Source organism: Haliotis cracherodii, unplaced genomic scaffold (genome assembly GCF_022045235.1).
Source record: "Haliotis cracherodii isolate W230 unplaced genomic scaffold, xgHalCrac1.p SCAF_19, whole genome shotgun sequence".
NCBI classification, from domain to species: Eukaryota; Metazoa; Mollusca; class Gastropoda; order Lepetellida; family Haliotidae; genus Haliotis; species Haliotis cracherodii.
In genome coordinates this window covers 11,247,187-11,271,554 of record NW_027266274.1, presented here as the reverse complement: position 1 = coordinate 11,271,554, position 24,368 = coordinate 11,247,187, and the positions used below count along the sequence as shown (strand labels likewise).

General features: G+C 38.8%; 2 protein-coding genes across 2 annotated transcripts; one reads left to right on the top strand and one right to left on the bottom strand.

Annotated features, from left to right (window-relative positions):
- Positions 1 to 2,901: 2,901 nt before the first annotated feature.
- Positions 2,902 to 11,125, bottom strand: LOC139466756 (uncharacterized). Its single transcript, XM_071248420.1, has 2 exons — positions 9,015 to 11,125; positions 2,902 to 6,986 (listed from the first exon to the last, which is right to left on the bottom strand). Exons 1-2 carry the CDS (start codon positions 10,737 to 10,739, stop codon positions 6,765 to 6,767), a joined length of 1,947 nt encoding a protein of 648 aa, XP_071104521.1. The 5' UTR covers positions 10,740 to 11,125; the 3' UTR covers positions 2,902 to 6,764.
- A 7,937-nt stretch (positions 11,126 to 19,062) lies between these two features.
- On the top strand, positions 19,063 to 23,623 carry LOC139466755 (large ribosomal subunit protein uL11-like). Its single transcript, XM_071248419.1, has 6 exons — positions 19,063 to 19,226; positions 20,504 to 20,577; positions 21,393 to 21,573; positions 22,082 to 22,189; positions 22,561 to 22,652; positions 23,573 to 23,623. The coding sequence occupies exons 1-6, from the start codon at positions 19,190 to 19,192 to the stop codon at positions 23,576 to 23,578; spliced, it is 498 nt and encodes a 165-aa protein (XP_071104520.1). The 5' UTR covers positions 19,063 to 19,189; the 3' UTR covers positions 23,579 to 23,623.
- The last annotated feature ends 745 nt before the right edge of the window (positions 23,624 to 24,368 follow it).

Genomic DNA, 24,368 nt, shown 5'->3' with positions numbered 1-24,368 from the left:
CTGGTGGCGCTACGATCGAGCCCAGGAATTCCAGCCTAGTTCGGCAAGGGTGGAAACTGGACTTTTAAAGTCAATTATCTCTCTTGCCTCAGGAAGATGGATCATAGAAAGAAAAATGCACACACATATATCACAAGCGCACACACACGCGCATGCATGCACATATATCATGCACAGTTGAAGTCATCATCTATCATGGAGGTGATATGATGTTCTGAGGTGTTTAGGAAAAACATTTAGTTTTGAAACAATGAATCTCCTCTTCACCAGTGTAATGAATCGTTCAAATATTTCTTATCAAATGCAAATTCAAACCCTATGGGTATTCCAGTTAGAATTTATCCCCAGCAATTCGCGCTTGTCGAAACAGCCAACTTCACAGTTCAAATGATCAGGCTACCTGGTTGATTGTGTGTCACTGGTCACCGACATTGGATCATTGCTCACAGTATCAATCACTGGATTGTCTGGTCCAGATTCTATTATTTTCAGGCTGTCATCATGTAGTTCCAACCATGACAATGCAGGAATATTGCAAAAAGTGGTGTAATACCATACTCTGTAGCGAAGATAGCGCTGAGAGCGTCATTATACAACACACAAATTCGAAAGGCTGGGTGTGAAAAACAGCTTCCTTGATTCACAGGCTCTGATTTCCATTAGATATTGGAACAGATCATTGTCCTGCCCAAAGCTAAAGATAGTGTTTAGTTCTTTTCTAGTTCTTGGAACCGAAACTTAAACATAGATATGTTGATCATATAAATTGTGAAAATAGAACTATCATGTCAAAAATGTCATTAACATAATCAGAATGCTGAATAAATGATGCAAGAATATTAATTCAGTTATACTTTGTGTTGATTTCAGCTTCTCGTCAGATCCTAGATTCTGTCTGGCATTCCACATCCATGATCTCAATAAGTACCATCTTTTGGAAACTCGGGGATCAACCTGCAAACCTTCATCTCTCCGGACAGATGCTCAATCCACTTGATCCAGGGATGGGGCTGTGACGATACCTTTCTTACAATCTGTCTTCAGCAACCTATGCTTGCCGTAAAAGCCGACTATGCTTGTCGTTAAAGGCGACTAACTGGATCAGGTGGTCAGGCTCGCTGATTTGGTTGATACATGTCATCGATCCCAATTGCGTGGATCGATGCTCATGATATCAATCACTGGATTGTCTGATCCAGACTCGATTATTTACAGACCGCCGTCATATAGCTGGAATATTGCTGAGTGCAGTGTTAAACCAACCAACCAAGTTACAATCGCTATGTATCACGATACTTTCATGTGCTCTTATCTGTGGTGCTAAGCCATCTTTTTCATAGAGAGGATGGCCAAATACCAGGCACTCTGACGATTTACTGTTGGCAGTGAGAAGTACGGCACAACAAATAAAAATATTTGTTTTCACTATTTACTTGCACTTCTGATTAGTGTTTAGTGGAACAGTTATTAAATCAAACATTTAAGGTCAGAATTGATATTGTTTTCTTAGTGTGTGACAGTGATCATAATTTACACAGATAAAAAATCCAATCCACCAAGCATCGGTGGATCGTCCCACCACTAACCATAGAGGTGAACAATATCAAACTTTATTGTGATGATAAGTGATATCAATAAGAGTGAGTGGGTTTGGTTTAACCCAACTTGAAAGGTATTTCAGTTATATGAGTCAGTGAATATGGTTTTACGCCGCTTTTAGCAATATTCAAGCAATATCACGGCGGGGTATGGACTTCACACATTGTACCCATGTCGGGAATCGAACCAAGGTCTTCGGCATGACAAGCCAATGCTTTAACCAGTAGGCTACCCGAACACCCATTCAGTTATATCAAGGCATGGCAGTTTAATGGGGGAGGACAGCATGAAGTGATGGGGGTCTCTTGTAATGACAAGGAATTGAACCACAATCCACTGGACCATGGAGGCTGACCTTCGAAGGATCATTATCAAGGTGAATCGGAGGTTCATGGCCTTGTAAGCTAAACAAGTGGGAAGGCCCAAACCAACCATCTTGACATGTTGCAACTTAAAGACAAGGATGACGCGTTCAAGATAATTGCACTCACATAGCAAGGCGGGCATGCGTTTGTTATGCCGTTATAGTGCTAGCCCACAGATACCATGCCGCAGGTATGTTAAATATCCCACTCAGACGCAGTGTACTGACGCCGAGCTGACCAGTCCTTGTTCTATCCCCTTAATCCCGAGCGCATTGGTCAACAACAAGTACCATATTTAACATATTTTGGTACAACATGGCCAGTTATCTAACACCCGACCTTCCAGTCTCCAGACTGATGATATAACCACGGAGGTGCAGAGCTCCAGATAAGCTGCGTATCTGAGTGAAATACGCATCAGAAATGCAGAAATACACAGTGAAATAAAATTCAAGCGTATCAAATACGCAACGAACAGTACAGATACACAACAAAAATAAAACTAGTGCGTATCATCAAAATATTGTGAAGTAACCCTGTGTATTCAATTAGCAAATCAGCAACTTGTTTTGAAATTATATGCGGACATTCCGTCAACCTTGCCAAACTCCACGATGACAGTTACATCATGATCATTTGCCATCACACTTTCTTGTGGAAATATCGCAGTATTTTTTAGTCCTATAAAGCTCTCGAACCCACACGACCACAGTTTGCAGGGACTAGATGAAGTTTTTTTTAAATATTTAACTTAAATACCCACAAGTGGGTAACAGAAATTTGAATACCCAGATAGAATTACTGATACACAATGATTTTAAAATGTGTGGGTAAAATACCCACAACACCAAAAGCTTATCTGGAGCTCTGGAGGTGGTTCCACAAGGGAACAAGAATCCAAGGAACATGCATCAATGAAACTGGACACAAACACACATTAACAGTCTCTTTAATTCAATTTATTAAAAGTTGTCATAACAATCACATGATACATTATGCATCAATTATTCCACTCATGAACAATAGAAAAATAAATCTGTCTGGACAGTGGAATGACCGCAATATTAGCATGTATTTATTAATTACATCATCAACAACTAAAAGCAGGTGTTCACAGCCAGAGTTGATCAGCTACCCTACAAGGATAAATAATCAGATCAACGCCAGTTTGCCTGAAATCATACCCGACCAGTTCAGTACCCCAAATGCCAGAATTCATTAACACCAAATCAGAGCAGAAAAAAATGTCACCACAGACGTGACAATCCAACAACTGAAATCCACAACCAGGAGGCCGAATAACTATAATAATCAGCAAGGATCCAAGGAATAATGTTTATCATAGAATTTGTTGATATCGCTTGAATTTCAGCAAACAAATGCTTTGAGACAAAACCATTACGAGGTCACAGGAATTCACTGGCCATTCTGAACAGGCAACTGACGTCCTTCTATTGTTTGAGCTCTCCATTATTTTTAATCGACAGTTAATTGTGTTCTCTGTCGCTGTAGCAAGTGCTCAGTTGCGAGCGGATCTTTACAGTTTATGTTTTGTGGCTCCTTAGAATGTTTTGTCAAAGTTCAAGAGTAAAGATGTGTTTTAAGTAGTGGAATATCCTCGTAACTCTCAATTCCTAAAAAAAAGGGCCTCGGCTTCATTATTTTTAAGGAATGGAGAGTTACTCGGACATTCCCTTCTACGTAAAACGAATAAAACTATAGGTCATCATGCAAAATAATAGAAAAACATTTTATCACCCATAATATGGTTTTAAGTCCGAGGAATCTGAATCTGTTGCCAGATTGATGGTTCTACTTCTGTAATCACCTGATTCTCACGTCTCCGTCACACATATCTATTCATAAGCATTTTAAATTTATTTTCATGAAAGACATAAACTACCCTTGAAGCATGGATCTCTGTCAAGATATAGGATAAAGTGAAACCAATACATAAACCCCAAACCATCAAGCCAATGTTGGATGAAGATGATTGAAGAGATGAAAGAATATTCTCAAGGCCAAATCCTTCCCGAAGCTCAAAGTAGAGGCTTGACTAAAACAACATTTTATTTCTGTCATCTACTGCCACAAATATTGTTTCTTAAGCCATTAGTAATCCAAACTTGTCAATGTTGGTGTCTAGTCCTGTCATCCATACAAATTGCAATTGTACAGTACCAATCATAAAAACTGTCTTTCGTGTCTTTAACTAGAAATAATTGATGCTAAATTAGAACATACGGGAAGGATGGACCAGTGTCCCAACTGCAGAGTTTCCTCCCTTTATAAACCAGGATCAGCAAACTGGGATAACAAATCCAAGATAGCCCTGTACTTAGATGTGTTGGCTCCTCACTCTATGCTTGGGGGTTCCACTAAACTGATTAATGTCGGACCTGAATTATCCAAGCCCTGATTTATCTGAAATACTGTTTAAAGCGGCATAGTTCTCCACTGTATATTCCCACAAACACTAATATCATTGCAGCAATTTCTTTTCCTGAGTACAAGCAACACTTTTTTAATAACATGGTGTTTAATGATCCTCGGTTATTCAGTGTATCATAGCCATTCCATATTGTAGATCTATTTGCAACCTATCTTTATTTGGAGGACAGTGAGGCAGCCTGGTGACTACAGCGATGTCCGTTGCGCCGAAGGCACGGGTTTCATTCCCAATATTGGTACAATGTGCGATGCCCATTTCTGGCGTACCCCGCCATGATATTGTTGGAATATTTTTAAAGCGACATAAAATCCAACTCCCTTTATTTCAAATATGACTAGCACCTATCAAAGTCCAAACAGAAATTATCCCATACAAGACAGTGATTTTATTGGATCACGCATGGCTATTTTTAGCACTGTGTCATTCAAACCGGGACTCAAAACAAAGCCATAGTAGAATCCAGGGCACTTTAAAAACAGAATGGTGAAATAATACACTGGAAAACTGAGGATATTTTCATCTGTTTCCGTGAGGTAGGGACAATAATAGCACGATAGTCAAAGGGCCATTGTCATAACTTATAAATTAAAGATTCAAGATTAAAATACTAAATACTAAAAACATAAAGGATTCCCTTATGTCTAACGCTAACAGTACAAGACTACAAGTAAACAAGAGTAGACATGAACATGAATTAAGTCAAAATATTGATAACATATTCAGATATACACTGCATAATAAACAAACAGTCTGAAATTCAATCAAGTTAATATTAGGCAAACTGGCTCAGGTGAACACATTAATATTAAACTGAATTCAGCTAATCATGGTTGTATCCGTCTAAAAAGTTCTAGGGTAATATATAACCAACAAATGTTGACAACATAGCATAATGCTAAAGTTTATGTCAGTTACTGTGAACTATTAGCCTAAATAAATTAATATATGCCTTTTCTAACTACTTATCTGTACTTTCATTTCACATAACCTCAAACCTTTTATCAGGTATTTAACCTTCGTATCTTGGCACTTTGGTCTTGAAAAACAGAATAACAAATAAAATATGGGGCCTGGCTTTATCACCCTAGTGAGACAAAACTGTCTGGTAAAAGTATCTATAACAATCACTAACTTATCATCAGCTCGTGATTTAAAACTCATCAACTGTCAAAGGTTCTCGTCCGACCACATCAACTAGCACGTGAAACAGACATTTTGCACAAATCACACTATTTCACATACCGTATTCGACGTAATAAGCGCCCCGCTCTAATAAGCGCCCACGGCAACATTTTCTAAGATATTGGCTAGTGAACACTCCCAATTAACACCCCTTCCGATTGATCAATGTACACAAGACTTATTTATTCGCATATAATACGCACTCGTGTGTAATATGCACCCTTAATTATGGGCATTTAATTCTGGAAAAATATATCTGTCGTACATAAACATTTCAGGCTGTCAGCATAAACCACGAAATTTATCTTTCAGCTCTGTTTTTTCCCCACCAAAATAACTTTCTAATAAGAGCCCCCTATTTCTAATTTTGAGAGCGCCCTGGGCGTTTATTACGTCGAATACGGTAATAAACAAGACTGGAAGAATGTCCTGACTGTAACCACATATTTGACTTTTAATCTAATTAACAAATGGCCAGACCAGTGTTCTTAATGTACTTGTCAGGTTAAAATAACCAATTCTTTGGGATGCCACAGATATGATTGTGGGTTGAGGTGATTCAGCACAAAGTATTCAACTCTTAAAGAGTATACTGTTGTAGGGCTGTCAGAAGTCACTGTTAATATCTCCGGATCAATGCACATTTCATGTATAAATTGGAAAATATCACAACATATTGACCGATTTCAATTCAAAAATCATAGCAAAATTGAATACATTATTAAATGTTATTTCCAAGAGCTCTGCACGACTTTAACTGGTGTAAGAACAATTATCATCACTGATAATTATCAATATTATACTTAACATTAACAATGTTAAAAAATGTTCTGACATGGCTATTCAATAGTTTCAGTAAATAGTATCTTGATACTTTTTTTTACGACAGCCCTCTGGTCTTAAATATCCTATTAATGCGATGACAATTATCAACACTGGTGACTGATCAGAACGATCAATGACCACAACCCATCAACGCTGTTGACTGTAGCATGAAATGAGACACAAAATTCATTAACACACACCTTGAGGAAAATTGCATGGCCCCATTTCAAATAGTTAACACAACAGCACCACAACGAGTGAATTGCATATTATTGAGCTGCCATGAATATCACAGAGGAAGGTTGACAAGAGTTCAAAATCACAACGTGACCGACACCAGTTTAGTGTTTTTCAGTCTTGAATCGCTCTTCATAAACACACTGCCTATGTTTAGAGTCCAACACTGGGACTATCACAGTCTCAACGTCCTGTGTTCTACGCTTGAAGCGGTCTCTATCCCGTACATAATTTTCCCAATGTCCTTTACGAGCTGCCTGGTATGCATACGACCAGTGTATCATCGGGTGAACCACTTTCAAGTCCTTGTCGTCAGGGAAATGAACCTGGAAGATACAGAGCATGATGATCAGCATCACCTATTGTGATCATGACAACTTAACAAAACTAAGATTCCCCATTGTTCCTATGTACAGTAGCGAGTTAGTGAGTTGGGTTTAACGTCGCTTTCAACATTATTGCAGTTATATCACGGCGTGTCAGCTTAATGTGGGAGGAAAGCCCAAACTGATGCAGGTAAACCACTCCAGTGAAACCCATGAGCACGGGTATGTTGCTGACAAACCTAGAAACATAATCAGGGCGACCATGTACAGTAGAAAGCAAAGCTAACACAGCCTTAAACAGTAGTTCAGTTATATCTCAGCATGTCAGTTTGAAATGTTTGTTTGTGTGTTGTTTAACGTTGCCCTGGCTATATGACAGCGGTCTGTAAAGAATCAAGTCTGGACCAGACAATCCAGTGATTGACATCATGAACATCGATCCATGCAATTGGGATTGATGGCACGCATCAACCAAGTCAGCGAGTCTGACCACCCGATCCCCTTAGTCACCTCTTACGACAAGCATAGTCGCCTTTTAGGGCAAGCACGGGTTGCTGAAGACCTATTCTACCCTGGATCTTCACGGGTCAAAATCCAAAATCACAGGCATGGTGGAGACATACCGCAGAAATTAAAAACATAATCAGTTTGACCCCTGATCATAGGTTACCTGCATGTCTATCTCTACATGGCAACATGACCCCTTAAACATCTGGGCGACAAGAATAAAACATACATTAATTTGAAGTAATTGATACACAACATAAAACCTGAAAATCTTAACCATTTTAATAATGAATTGTGAGGATGCAAAATATAACATATTATGGTCTTTTTTCTTTGCTCATCATAGTGTTTTTGATAGATTCACGGCCCTATCATGTTTCAGTATCACATACAAATACTTTTCTCACTTCACAAAGCCTGAGGTATCAGCTTTATCTAGTATCTAATACATGTATTTCAAAACATGCTGTAGCAATTGGCATTAATCCTATAGTCGTTGCAGGGTTAGTACTAAACTCAAAAGCTTCACTAGCCCCGGTAAAGATAAAATGATTCAGTAATGTTAAAACAATGGGGAAAATTGTACTAGCCTGAATGAATTTGTACTAGCCTCAGGCTAGCGGGCTAGTGTTAATTTCTAACTCTGCCTTGCCAAACTGTAAGGTATCATAAGGACTAGAAGAAATTTGCCATTTTTAAGGGTTTAGCTGTTATCGTCATAAGGACTAAAAATGAGTTTCTAGCACTGTGTGATATACTGGCAGACAATTGAAGAACACATTAATTTGTCAAAAGTTAGGAACCTGTTTAGAAGGTTTTTTTACCAGCAGTTGAATAAATTCAGCAATCATGAATGTGATGTGATTTTTCTTCATCACGGCCATTGGTGCTGGTATCAGCATCATCAGTGATATCAGTTTCAAATATTTGATTAGTAATAATTACACCTAAATATTCAGAGCTCCAGATAAGCTTTTGGTGTTGTGGGTATTTTACCCATGCATTTTAAAATCATTGGGTATCAGTAATTCTATCTGCGTATTCAAATTTCTGTTACCCACAAGTTTTTACACAAGTGGGTATTTAAGTTAACACTATTCATCTAGTCCCTGCAAACTGGTGTCGTGTGGGTTCGAGAGCTTTATAAGACTGTAAAATACCACAATACTTCCACAAGAAAGTGTGATGGCAAATGATCATGATGTAACTGTCATAGTGGAGTTTGGCAAGGTTGACGGAATGCCCGTTTATAATTTCAAAATAAGTTGTTTTTTTGTAGCGTATCTGTAGTGTTCGTTGCGTATTTGATACGCTTGGATTTTATTTTACTGCGAATTTCTGCATTTCTGATGCGTATTTCACGCAGATACGCAGCTTATCTGGAGCTCTGATATTCATAAACCCAATATGAGATCTTAGATATAACTTAGGTGTAATTATGTTAAAAACCTTTATACCTCATTTAATAATGCTACAATGTACCAAATATAACGGATATCTAATAACCCAAACATTGCATACCTTTTTCTTAGATTTTTTTAGATTTTCTGGAGATCCCTCTTTGAGGGAAATATGAATGTTCCATGAAGCATTGATATCCTCGAGAGTCTTGTCTCCATCACTGCAACTTTGAAGAGGTGAAATGTGGACCTGAAAATTGATGGGTGAAGGTTCTGTTTTCTTGCTCTTGGGGAGAAAATTAAAAAGATCACATTGTGAAAAGGTGCCCTGAATATGACCAAAATCAATTTCATCCTCATCCTCTTCATCCCAGTCTCCATTATCACTGTCATTATCATTAAAACAAAATGTATACTCAGAGCTGGAGCCATTTGGCACTTTGGGTGATGCTGGACTAGGTGTAAGGCCAAGGACGAAGGACACGGATGCACATCGTTTGGATTGCATATCCTTGCTAGCATCTCTAAGTTTATGGGGGAGATCATCTTCACAATCATCCACACCAGCTTCACTGCAAGATTGGGTGTCAGGTCCATTGCAAGAACTAGCAGATCTAGCTTTTAACACCTTCCTCCTACGCTGTTTTCTGGATGAAGGGCGACCCTTTTTTCGATTCTTTCGAATGAAAAGAACATGAATATTTGAGTCTTTTGCAGCACTATCACAGCCTTTCTCATTGTTGGAATTCATATCATCTTCCTTGGAAGGCAAGGATTCACCATTCTTGTTAATTTCTGGTCTAACCTGAGGCTGTCTTAATTCTTGTGCACTTACTTCTAAACCACCCCTTTTTCCTCTTTTGACACTGTTTTCGGACACAGAATACTCCCTCGAGTCTGTCTTTTCACCAGTGTTTTTGTTGTCTTCATCATTGTCATCTAATATAGATGATACACAATCTTCATGTTTCTCCTGAATCTGGAATTGGTCATTAATATCCATGTTTCTGCTATCTACTTGTTTTGATTTTGGAACACTTTGTTGTGTATGTTTCTTCATGGCATCATTGGAATGTTTTGATATATCCTCAGACTGAGTTTTTCCATGCTTCTTGTCAATCGATGAGCTTGGCGATGCCACATCTTCTGAAAGACTAGTCGTACTGTCAATCTTTGAATGTTCACGTTTTTGATGTTTGGGGGAATGGCCTCTGTGACATCTTTCCTGCTTTCCCTGCCTCTGGTTCCAAAAACGATCTTCAATTTGGTCAACTTGGGATGAAAACCCATTGTCAATCTGACACACGTTGAACATGCCCATATTGCCTTGACCATGGAATGGATAGTATCCAGCATTGAAGGAGTTGCTAAACTGATGACAAGGAAACACAGCAAAGGCTGCAGTATTTACACCCCTGAATCCTTGTCCATTGTAGTTCCATCCAGAAATACCACATTGTGGTTTCTGTATTTTCTGATGAGGTGTTTTGGGGTTCATTTTGTTGGCAACCCTCTCAGATAAAAGATCCCCGGTGAAACATTCAAACATGTTTTGCGTACACTCAAAATTAGTATTTGTCTTCGAATTTGTGAGGTTGTTGGCGCCTGTCAGACTATTGTTGACATTGAAAAACCTCTTGTTGGTGACCCAGTTCTTCATCTTGAAACTGCTATCGCTTCTCGGTGTAGACGCAAACTGCGCTTTATCTCTCTGGGAAGTATGGTCGACTGATGACACCTCGCCGGTACTGTCCAACCTTAACAAAGGTTTCGCGTTTGACCATGAGACGTGCCCTGGCGCACAAGCGGAACTGTTTCCCCGCCATTTTCGACCATATGTCTGCATAGCAGTAGGATTTCTACGACTTATTCAGTTCTCAGCTTGCCATTCTGGTGCGAGAGGAATCAAATAAAAAGCGACGGAGTACACAAACACATTGTCATTAACAGACACACTAGAATATCCATGAGAACCCATCATATCCTGGTTACACATATTGTCCGTCCAAACACGAAATCGATGATTGAGATTTGGTGGCTTCGACTGGTAACCGTGTGTTTTCTCTGCTTCTGTCGTGGAATCAACTTTGTTAAATGATTTGACTTCTTCCTCTGTATATTTTCTTCTCAGATCCATTATTTCCTCAGAGCTGTATACATTAAATTCTTGACTTTTCGTTTGAGTTATAGAATGAACACATGATTTCAGCTGCTTACTCATATACCGATAGGTTGATCACCGCAATCGTGATGCGCGGAAGTAACATAGTTCGTTATATATGTCGTGGCTATGTATTTAGATGCTATTGTCTGATGGTATGAAACATGAAAATATCTGATTAACGCTTTTTGAAGAATATTTGTCAGTTACGTTGCATATAAGACATCGTCATCTGAAAGTTACCTAAATAGCGTAGGGATATTTGCTACTTCCGCAACCACCTACAAGGTCAAGGTTGTCGGCAAAGTTGCATCAGATTTTCGTCGCAATGTCGGTAATCATTGAGGACGATACTTACATGTTCTTTAAATGGAAATAGTTAAGAAAACATTCAAACAACATCCTACAATTGAAATGAAAGGTTTATTACAACCCACAAAATTATTTCAGTGTGGTAAAACAGATTTAGAAAATACGTCTATATTTAGATCTGTCAAAGGTCATTAAGGAAATTTCTCGTTTAAGACCAGTTGATTCACGATAAATGATAACATATATGGGCATTTATATAATTCTAAATTTAACTTTTAAAATTTTATTTTTATTTTGAGAGTTTTTTTACAGTGATGTTTATGAATTCCTAAGTTTGTATTCGTTAAACCAAAACGTGGGAAATAAGTGAGGCTAGTGGATCGAGAGAAAAAAATCTATTTTTAACTTTTAATAAGCAAGAGACGTGGTTCGTGACATCTCGGCCGTTGCCTTCTACGCAGTAATGTGACGAAATCTACGTAATTTATTAGTCAGGTGTTGACAGACACAAAATACATATACAAACATGAAAATCTAGAATGATTGTTTTTACATTCTTATTAAAACACCAACACTTATGTGACCAACCATGAGCTAAGGGACCTAATGGGTGAAAAATTACATTTTGATTTCTTAATATATTTTAAAACTACGGTATCTTAGGACCATAAAAACACAATCCATGAGTTTCATTTCATACTTATTACTGAGACACGTCATCAAACAATTGGACTCATTTTCAGACTCATGATATATTGTTTATGTAATGATTGCAGTTTTTAAATATAATATCTGCTTAATTGAAGGGAGACATGTGATCTGTAATGTTTTAAAATGGTTTTATTACATTACGAACTACAGAGAAAGAAACAGGATATTTGTACAGTTCCCACAGGGCAATTTTTACGTAAGTAAGTTGATCAATCTCTCGTTCGGCTATTTCCGTCAAGCCCGGAAAAAATATGGCTATGCCAGCGCCCACTGTTGGTAGATTGACGAAAACCACAATAGTCGAATGACGTCAACGATCTTCATCAATGATGTCATGTCTAGTGTGACGTCATTCCGATAAGACTCAAATGACGTCAACGATGAAATCCGGATGACGTAAACATGTGAAAGTGATATTTGCCATAGTGCACATACAATTTTAATTAACTTGCTTATTTCTAACGCTGTGGGTAAAAATGAAAAAACAAACGACGAGAGGGTTTTTCAGGTACAATAAAACACTTCAGGGAGAATAAACTAAAAGGGTCACACCGATAAACATGTACAATAAACAGTTTCGTATGTGAGATATCAACATTATTTACAGCCTCTTGATAATGAAATTTACAAGCTTTAAATATATTTACACATATTAAAAAAATGTTGACTCCTTGAATACAATCCGATCTCGGCAATGTCGGACAAGTCTATTTTATGAAGGGGTGGGGTGCATGTTTGGTTTCCAATATTTACATGTCGTTAGTGTGGTCTAGACTCCATTGTTAGAGAGAGAGAGGGGATTCCAAAGTTCTGAATAATGAGTGAGTGAGTTGGGTTTAACGTCGCTTTTAACAGTATTCAAGTCATATCACGGCGTGTCAGCTTTATGTGGGAGGAAAGCCCGAAGTGATGCAGGTCTCACATATTAGCCACTTCGATGAAACCCACGAGCTAGGGTATGGTGCTGACAAACCTAGAAACATAATCGTGGCGAACCAGGATTCAAACCCACTATCATAGGTTTCTGGTGTGCCCAAGGAACACAACTCGAATCGCGGCGCCATAGACGACTAGGCCACCCGTGCCCCTCTGAATAATGAAATCTTATGTTTTGTACTACAAACCGGTAACACCCCTCTCTAAAAAAAAAACCCAGAGAGGTGTGATTGATAGGAAAACCTATACATTAGTCATTATTTATATCAGAACTTCGGTATACTCAGACTGCATCATTCGTCACCACTCGCCCCTTTCCGTAACCTGCAAGAAGACTCGTCCCCCTATCGATGAATGTTATGTGTGAAAATACGACAAACCAATCAGAATGCGTGTATGATTTTAAGTTCTTCGTCAAAGAATCCCTCAGAAATAATTTTTGATTTTACATATGTCTTGCATCTAAAAATATACCCAAGACACAGTTAAATGTGTTCAATCATACTTAATTCCGCACGTCCCAATGTGCTTTAAATTGCATCTGAAATATATTACATGGGGTAAAAATTGTGAACCATTGCGCAACGAGTTGACAATTGTTTTAGGTATGCCCGTTTGCGCTAAGATGGAACCCGGTCGCCAAAATGGATACGAGAGGGGAACGAGTCGCTATTCGGCTGGTCCCGGAATAACACGAGTTGGTCACGAATGAGACTGCACGCCACGAGTAAACACCTTACATTATAAACATAGCTTTTGACGTCCATTCTCTCAAAGGATTTAACTGACTGTAAAAGTCTGGAAACTGGACTTTTAAGATTTGTAGTCAGTTAACTCCCTTGCCTCGGGAAGATGCAATAAACCGGAAATAAAAACGTGTGGCTGCATTCAACTTAAGTATGCACGTGTTACCCCGTCTTAATCGACATCCGGGTATTTCGTGCACTATTCGGTCATAAAGACAAAAGTGGCATCAAAATATATACAAATTTTGATGTATTTAGTGGTGTAATGTTATATTTATATGAAAATGCCAAAATCAACGAGAAAAATAACACTTAATGCCAGAACTACTATCAAGTTTCCTTTGGAACACTCTGGTTTCAATTTATATGTAGGACAGGGTTTTTTCACACTCGCGCGCAGTGATGACTTAGCATTTCTCTTAGGATGGTCGCTTGGAAATCTGAGTAGGAGAGTGAGTTTGCTTTTCTTGTTAATCTAATCAAGTGACCTGACCAATTTCATAGTTATTATTATTCGCACAGCCACGTGTGAAAATGTTAACCTTTTCAGGTTAAGAGAAGAGTTAACATGTTTTATTCACAGGAAAATAAACATATCATTTTTGTATGTTCGTACGCACGCACACAGCAGACAACCACACACAGACGCACACACACAAAGACGCGCGCGCACGCACACACACGAATTCCCTAACATCAGTCATTAAACTTGCAATTTCCGCTTATCTAGACTTGCATAGCATTGTGATAGAATACCAATAATTCCATGGACGTATCATTCAGTACAGCCTTGGAGTAAGGCCAGGTATAGACAGGAGCCCAGTCTTGAACAGACACGTATATGACCCCCATGTTCAGGTGCAGAGCGTTGTGGGTGGCGGACGTGCGCCGATGTGCGTAGCCAGGCCAAGATAACAAGCATACATGCAGGATCGCATTAGGCAGGAGGGGGACATGTCATGCTCTCTTTATCAAGTAAACAACAAAAGAACTACGTGCATAGAGTAAAAGCAGCACCGTTATTGATTCCATAATGCATACGTGTAACGTTACATGTATATACAGCAAACAGTTTTACCGCTAGGTTACCCCACCGCCCATCATGTTAGTACGAAAGCCCATTAGGACCATATTGGTATTTATTTTCTTTTTTAAAAGTCGTAATTACGAGAAAAAAGTCGTAATTACGAGAAACGTGCTTATAAAAAGCAGTAGAAAAGGATGGTTCTTCCACTTCCACATGTAACTTGTTGAGTCACTGCACCCGAAACAGTTGTATTTTCGTTTGCCCATCGTATGGGTTTACAAGTGCCATACCTCTCTTTGTTTACTACAAACTATGGATGTATATAGTGAGTGAGTGAGTCTTTTTAGCAATATTCCAGCAATATCACGGCAGGGGACACCAGAAATGGGCTTCACACTGGATGTATATAGATGATACTTTATTAATTCATGGTGTTGAAATTCTTCTGTTATCACTCATAATATTATACTCGTTGATAAAAGTGGCAAAAATTCTCGGTAAGCCTCGGATTTTTTCCACTTTTATCAACTCGTGTTGATATATTTGATATCAAAAGACACTCGGGTGAGATTATCTAGTAATTGGAATTGAGTTTTGGAAAGTTACTTAACATTCGTTTGGTTTAAAGTTTAAAGGATTAAGTTTTCTATAATATAGATACTATAGTATATAAAAACATCTCTAAAAATCCGACCCAAAATGACGACAGTACAACTACAGCATGAAACATACAATCTGAACCATCTGTGATATTTAGCAAACCCCCTTTTCATTGATTTAAAAATGTAAGTACGTCAATGATTAAAAAAATGTGCTTGGCGCTTTAGCCATTTCACGATTACTTAAAGGGAGAGAAAGGGGTTGCGGTCAAAGTTGGCCTATGAATATTTTTACGTATTGTAAAGGAGCAATCATCTTTTTAAGCCCCGTTCATGCGCTCCGTCCATAAAATCCCAAAAGTCACCAACTGTATCTTCCGCCATTGTAGGCACAATGATGATGAAAAACAACTGTGATATGATGACAAAGCAATAAACAGAATCTTATTATATCATGAGCATCCATACACGCAATTAGGATCGGTGACGTGCATCAACCAAGTCAGCGAGCTTATTTCCCTTTGATATGAGCTAGTAAATCTGCTGCCAGTTTTGAAAAGTCGTAACCGTAATTACGACTTTATTCTGGTTATTACGAGTTTTGAAAAGTCGTGACCGTAATTAAGACTTTATTCTGGTTATTACGAGTTTGGAAAAGTCCTAATGGACTTTCGTAATGGGTTTTCGTTTGTTATATCAACGCAATCGCATGTGCAGAGCTTTTTTCGACAGCAGATTTACTAGCTCATATCAAGGGGAAATAAGCTCGCTGACTTGGTTGATGCACGTCACCGATCCTAATTGCGTGTATGGATGCTCATGATATCAACCACTGGATTGTCTGTCCAGACTCCATTATTTACAGACTGTCGTCATATAGCTGGAATATTGTTGAGTGCGGAGTTAAACAACAAACCAACAAACAAACCAACCAACCGTTTTAGTATACCTGTGTCTGAGAGTGATGTTGAAGTACTGTGTAATTCGGCATTTTCCCAGCGCGGTGGGTTAGCCTAGTTGTTAAAGCGTTCACTTTGTAATACCGAAAGCCGTGGTTCGATTTCCCTCATGGATACAATGTGTGAAGCCCATTTCAGGTATAAAATCTCACTCACCTACTAGGCATTTTCCCATAGCACTGAGAGTTAGTCAGATGTATAGTGAAAGCATCTCCCCGAGGCTATAAAAGTCTAGTTTCCATCCTTGCCGAACTATTGGCTGCAATTATGGACTATCAGACAGACAGACAGACAGACAGACATCAAGGCCCATAGTACAATGCAGATTGGATATTAACATTTGTCACGTGATGTACATGATTAGATTTTAAATCTAGTTACACATTCCTCATTATAAAGACATGTTTTAAGAAAACAGAAACAGCATGGATCATATCAGAATTTTCAGAGTTTAGCAGATTTATCATTAACTGACGGTCTTTAAAAGTACCTTGCAACATGGGGAGGAAATTATACATTAAATGGGAATACGTTTCACATGTAAGTAAGACATGGTATCCATCCTTCTCTGGATGAACAGTTTTTACAAATAGAGCTCGCAATATCACCGCCTTTGGACCTGCGACATACATTTGCATTAAAATTGTGTAATGAAATTCTAAGTTTACAATAAGCTCTTATTAAACTTTTATAATTTAAACAAGTTAAATATCTTTCAGTTTGTAACAATGATTTTATTTTGCCGTAATTGCTAAGATAAAGTGATTCTGAAATACTTTGGTGTCACTGTTGACAAAATATATCCTTTAGTCTTTGCTTAAATGAACATAGAAATAACTGTGGATCTCCCACATCTTGGGAAATCCATACATATGAAAAGCCAACAACAAATAATATATTTCTCACATCTGAAACCAAATTATTTTTAGCATTATCATCAAGTACCTTTAACATTTTGTAACACTGACATAGGTATCTATCAGGCATCATTCTAAGTAACTTAATCCAATACTTAATTACCCTTAATTGGCTGGCTACAAAAATATTACTTCGGCCTGTTTCACAAGGATTGCCTTGTTTGAGGCAAACTTACCAACACCGAAAAAACATTTGAAATATGAAGTGTGAACTTTTTCAATTGCAGCGTAGTACTTAGCACCCCATATTTCGGAACCATTCAAAAGTATAGGCATAATCTTGCCTTCAAAAATGGTACATGCTGTTAAAAATGACACACAACTATTTTTCCTGAATAAATTATAAAGAGGCACAATTGTTTTCGACGCCTGAACAACTAATTGCTTACATGTCAAAGACCATGACAATCTAGAGGAGAACATAAGACCTAGATATTTATAGTAAGTGACTACACTGAAGGCAGTCAAACCAAGAAACCATTTTCCATGTTTTGCAACAATACTACCTTTTCTAAAAACTACAGCATTGGTTTTATTCAGATTTACTTCAAGACTCCATTTTGAACAGTAATTCTGTAACACATTTAACTGTTTTTGCAAGCCACTTACTGAATAGAAAAAAAATGACAACCTCATCCCACAATCATAGGTTTCTGGCGTGCCCAAGGGACGCAACTCTGCACAGCGAATCGCGGCGCCTGAGACGACTGGGCCCCCCGTGCCCCCCGCCCCTGGACAGAACAAAATTATATTCAGTACGAATCAGTACTTCGAAACCTCAATCAGTGGATCCTTGTGCGATTAAGGGACGCAAATCTGCATATTAGATTCCGCGCCATTCGAGCCCTCAGTAAATGAGGGGGCAAGGGTGGCCAAGTTGTCTAAAGCGCAGCAGTTCGTTATGCTGAGTTGCCTACTTTTGGATACACCAGAAAAAAAATATAATCGTGGGTTCGAATCCTGATGAGCCCCGATTATGTTTCTAGATTTGTCAGCACCATACCCGTGCTCGTGGGTTTCACTGGATTGGTGATAGCCTAAGGCCTACACCACTTCGGGCTTTTTTCCCACATTAAGTTGGCAAGCCGTGATGTGACTAGAATCCCGTTCTAAAACCTACTCACTAGAGTGAGTGAGTCTTGAATATTGGTTAACGCCGCATCAGCCATATACCTTTCAGGGCGAGACCACCCCTACCCTCGGTCTGATGCATGGAAGAAGGGTTTTAAGGACTCTGTTCTGTCACTCCAACGATATTTTAAACAAAGTCAGGTGGGTGTTAGTTATATCTTCGACACAGTCCTCTCCCAATGGCCTACAGTAGTCCCACAGACCCTCGAAATTTTATGAATCCAACTCAAGTCTAATTTTTTTTGTCAAGTCTAGATTGCCCCAGCTGAAATTAAGCATTTTATATTTTAGTTTGTAGATACATATTTTTAAAAAAACACAACTTTATTTCTGGGAGTTAATGTTAGCCTAGGCCAGTAGTATAGTAATCCAATCGTTTTGAAGTGAAGGAGTGCATTTCAGTTCACTGGCCATGTACAAGTATGACTGACATTCGCACCTGTTAAAGGACCATCAAAGTATTGGCGTCACATCGTCACATTGAAGGTAATTACTTTTATAGGGTAGGACCTATATAATATACTTTTGGTTACTTAATCTGATTCTTTTTACTTCGTTACATTTATTTTTTGTTCAATAATATGATCGGTGTATTTATAGGACGGTCACGCTACCGACAAACTATTTCACCATTCGTATGAAATCTGACTTATCTCCCCGGAAACACATGTGTGCCCTCTTTCCCCTCCACTTTTACAGTTGGTGGTGGTGCAACTTGCTTGGTCGTGTCCAATCGGGCTCATCCAACACCATTGCTGACATCTAGATCGAAAACAAGTTCACTTTAATCAACTACAATGCCTCCCAAATTCGATCCAACCGCTATTCACGAAGGTAGATCCATAAATTCCGTTATTTTCAGCTTTTCCCCCGACTTAGCCCTGGCTGTCAACACCATGGCAGAAGAGACGTTGTAAGTAAGGTTGGCGTGATATCAATCATGTCATGTGCCATGTATTAATTTCTGATATAAAACATTTTCAGGACGAGTTTAAGAGGATTGCATATTTTGATTTAATGAAAATGCGAAGGAAGATAATTTTTGTCAAATTGTCACTAATAAATGGTATTAACAATGTCGGTGTTAACCCTTATTTTCTGTACACGTTGTGAAATTGTCCATGGCCACTTCTGTGGGAATTATCAGGTGACCACAATTGGTAGGTGGTTAGACGTGGATGATCCTAGCAATATACTTGATGTATTTTGTTTGGAATAGTGTTTTCAAGTGATTAGCCTGTGTAAATAAAACAGGCTGAAAAAGGCAATAGTCGCGCAAAAAACACGTGTTGCCTGTTTCATAAGAGGGTCGGTACATTTGTTAAAGTTCTTGTTTCTCTTAATGATTTATCCAAATGATGTGCAACAAATTCAGGGTTCACATGGGATTGACTGTCATCAATGCATGATGTATTTTTCCTGTTAATGTATTTTTAACATATATTTTTTGGCTGTAGTCTGATAGTGATAGGCGTTTAGAATTCGAATGGACATAATGCTTGACAGACATTTCCTACTGTAAATATGTGAATGAAATGTGTTTTTTTTTATAAATCCTTTAATGCTCTGTAAAGGTGTTTCAGAGGTACGTTTTCCCCACCATCAAGAACATGGTTTTTAATTTTTCCAGGCCACAGACCGACTCGCCTTAAGTTAACTCTTTGGTTGATGTATAAAATGCTGTTAGTGCAATGTATACAGGAAGATTTGCATCTGAGGCAAGCTGTATTTAGAAAATGAATATGGTTTTTTTCACCAGGTGCTATATTAACTATCAAGTCTTAGGCAGTGGGTCATTGTTGACATCACTGTCACCTAACTTGATGACATTATCGACTCAATTGTTGGCTGAATATATTTTCAAGGGAATAAAATGCTTGAGGCGACTCCATGGTAGGGTGGTTGGGTGACTTGGTTTAAGGCTAAGTGTTGCTTGGTTAATAGTCTTTAAAGTGTATTGGTGTGTTACTATTGAAAGTATTGATTGGCTAATTGATTTGTTTTTTCTTATGAAAGGCTTCTATCCATACCAAATAAGTGGTGGACCTGGACCTAATTATGCTAATTAGCAGGATTGATTAGTAATCAGGTTAATGTATTTTCTCTTTCAGTATGTGTGAGGGCTGTCGGTGGAGAAGTTCCAGCCACTTCTTCCCTTGCCCCCAAGATTGGTCCCCTCGGTTTGGTAGGTCTGGCCATTCTCCACTTGTAAATTTTAAAAGCAGTCGATTTAAGATCTCCATGTAAAGGCCACAGATTCAGGGCAGTAAATCCAGTTTGATTTCAAATATCACTGATTTTTGAGACACTGTTATCTTTGCATGATTGTGTGAGCAAATATTCATGGGACCTCTGTCCTAACTCCCAATTTGTGAAAGATCTTGGCTTGAATTTTATGTTGAAATAGTGTACATTGGTATTTTAAGTTAATGTAATCACCTATCTGTGGATCTGGTATCCCTGACATCTAACGTAGAACGATAACACGGTATTGGTGATTGGTTGAAGAAACTCCGCAAATCTGCACCTGGTTTTAGAAAGGAGAAACGGATGGCCTAGGTACTGCAATTCGCTGTGCAGGGTTGTCCCATGGGCACACCAGAAACCTATGATCGTGGGTTCGAATCCTGGTTCGCCCTGATTATGCTTCTAAGTTTGTCAGCATCATATCCATGCTTATGTTCCACCAAAGTGGTAAACATCTGAGACCTGCATCACTCCAGGCTCTCCCCCCACATTAGGGGCGGTCGGGTAGCCTAGTGGTTAAAGCGTTACTTCGTCACGCCGAAGACCTGGGTACAATGTGTGAAGCCCGTTTCTGGTGCCCCCTGCCATGATATTGCTGGAATATTGCTAAAAGCGGCGTAAAACCATACTCACTCACTCCTCCCACATTAAGCTGACACACTGATGTTACTGGAATACTGTTTAAAGAAGCTTTAAAATCGACTCAATCATTCAATTGAAGAGGTATTGTTTACTTGCCTTCTCCAAATTCAGTCTCCCAAGAAGATTGGTGATGACATTGCCAAGAACACCACCGAGTGGAAGGGACTGAAGATCACTGTGAAGCTGATCATCCAGAACCGACAGGCCAAGGTCGAGGTTGTACCTAGTGCTGCATCCCTCATCATCAAGGCCCTCAAGGAGCCCCCGAGGGACAGGAAGAAGGTCAAACACGGTCAGTAGCCATTACAGCAGGGTTTTAGGTTGACTTGACCCATGTGAAGACCTGGGTTAGAATTGTTTTTCAGCAACCTGTGCTGCTTACAAGAGTTGACTAACGGGATCGGGTGGTCAGGCCCATGACTTGGTTGATGCATGTCACTCGATTGTCTAGTCCAGACTCGATTATTTACAGATTTGTCATTTAGCAGGAATATTGCTGGAGTGTGGCATTAAACAGAACAATCACATGGACTTAGAATGCGTGTATGTTTAAAAAGTCGCAGTGTGGTGGTACTTTAAGGGCTGATGAGAAATTGTGTGAAATAATATTTGCTGTAGTCTTAATTTCTGGAATGTGCTCATTTTAAAAAAAAATGTGAGAAGAGACATTAGACAATGAATGTCCTGATGGACTAAATTGTTGGTCGGTTAAGTTTGCATAAAATCTGTATTGGACACTTTTTCCTTCTAAAAATATTTAGAATTTAAACAAACCGTTGACATATCAACTCCTCTTTCAGTGAAGCATTCTGGCAACATCACAATGGATGATGTCTTCAAGATAGCCAGACAAATGAGGTCAAGGAGTATGGCAAAGTCTTTCTCCGGAACTGTCAAAGAAATTCTGGGTATGTAGAAACCTTTTTTTAACTGACCCTGTGATGTAATGAGGTGGTTGTTGCACTGTCTTACCTGGCATTGTTACTTATGCTGTCGACAACTACTTTCACCGGCCCAGACACATTTACATGGAAATTACTGACTGGTGTTAGACAACATTAATTCACTCAGAATTAATATGGTCTTTGTTTCATATGACACTAATTATAATGAAGGTTTGACACAAGTCAGTTTTATGATATCGGCCAAGTTTTTGTATGGCAAAATATGACTTAAATGTTTAGTATTTGGAGAGACAACCCGCTTCAGAGTAAAAGTTGACATGAGAATTACAGGAAATTGAATAGCCTGTTACCAATGTTTGTCTTTTTGTGTTCAGGAACCTGTCAGTCAGTTGGGTGCACAGTTGAGAGAAGTCATCCACACACTGTCATTGAGAAGATCGACAGTGGAGAAATGGAAACCCCAGAGGTAACGGATAGTCACAGATTACAGTGCTATAAAATCCCCTTTAACAAACTGGGCAAAGTTAAAAGACCAGCACATAGAATGTGAAACATTATTTTTACCCGCCGGGGAAATATAGTAACAGTTTGTCCATCTGTCTGTCCGCTTCTAAAAGGGGACAAATTTTCTCAAAAACTATTCAAATTAGAGAAATGACATTTTACACACTGATCACTGGTCGTGATCTTGAATGGGTTAGAAAATGGGTGTCTTAATTAGTAATGGCCCTTCATCCATATTGGGGGTGGTTGGGTAGCCTAGTGGTTAGAGCGTTCGCTCGTCACGCAGAAGACCTGGGTTTGATTCCCGACATGGGTACAATGTGTGAAGCCCATTTCTGGTGTCCCCCGCCGTGATATTGATAAAAGCGGCGTAAAACCATACTCACTCTCTCATCCATATTAATTTACATAGTGCCTAGTGTGTGCAATTGGGACAAGTGTTCTCAGAACTACTGAAGTGACATCAAGGAACTTATGCAAGTTTACCTTTGAGATAATTATTAAGACTGGGGAAAATAATTTATGCCGTCACTTCGAACGAGTTGCTTCCTTTGTTATGTTATCAGATTTGGAGCACAGTTAAAAGCCTTGATCCATGTTATTTTACAAGTGTACATAGACTACTCAAGTTAGTTTCTGACACTTGAGAGATACCTATTAAGACCCGAGTTATTTTCTCCAGAGAAGGGGCCTTGTGTGTATTAATTTCACATTTAATCATTTTTACTGATGACTTCAAGCAACCCTATCTCTTCTGAAGGCTTTTTAGGACTCCCATGAAACAAAATTCTGATGTGCCCCATAGTTGGGGATAGTGATAACGCTGTTTTCTTGTCACATCAGGAATACTTCTTGTGATGCATTGTTTTCTTTCTGTTGCAGGAATAAACTGGCAGCATGGATGTTTTGAAATAAACTTTTATGCATCCACAACATGTCTTGTTTTCAATTTGAGGTCTACATGCCTATGAGAGTTTGCAGGATATTCCCAGGTTCAAAAGTGAGTCTTTGTCAGCCTGCATCAGTTGTTCATGAGACCGATGAACACTTTGTCAAGAGTGGCAGCCATGATAAAGATGGAATATTGCTGGCTGCTGAAACTTGAAACATTGTGGACAGTCAAGTTTAACAACTCAAGCTTGTAGCGTACAAACCAATGATATGACATTGATCCCATGACCAAATCACAATCATACCATGACACTTCCCAAAAGTTCCAAATATATGACAGACAATACTTCATGACAATATTTTTATTTTATATTCAATTATGTCAAAAAGACTAGCATGCTTGCACTATTCCCATGTAAACAAACGAGCACTTTCTGTGATGTCTTCTGATCAGTAGTAGTGGTGGGCAAAGTTGACTGACTGCATCACATGTGGTCATTGGTAATATACTTCTAACAGGAAATGCAGGGTATCGCCCAGCAAACATCTTGAGTAAAGCTACATAGTACCGTCAAACTATTTTAGGTCTCTTTTAAATGAACATTTTTTTAAGAATGTATACCAGTGTATCTGCTCTGACACAATTACTTCTGTATTAGTTTTCCTTGACACGTCCAGCTTCCTTCAATCCTCCAGTCTCTAGTGTCCGTTGGATGTGATGTTATGAAGAAAGCCACCTATTTTCTCCATGTACTGTATAAACCTAGATGCCCCCTTTACTCCCTTG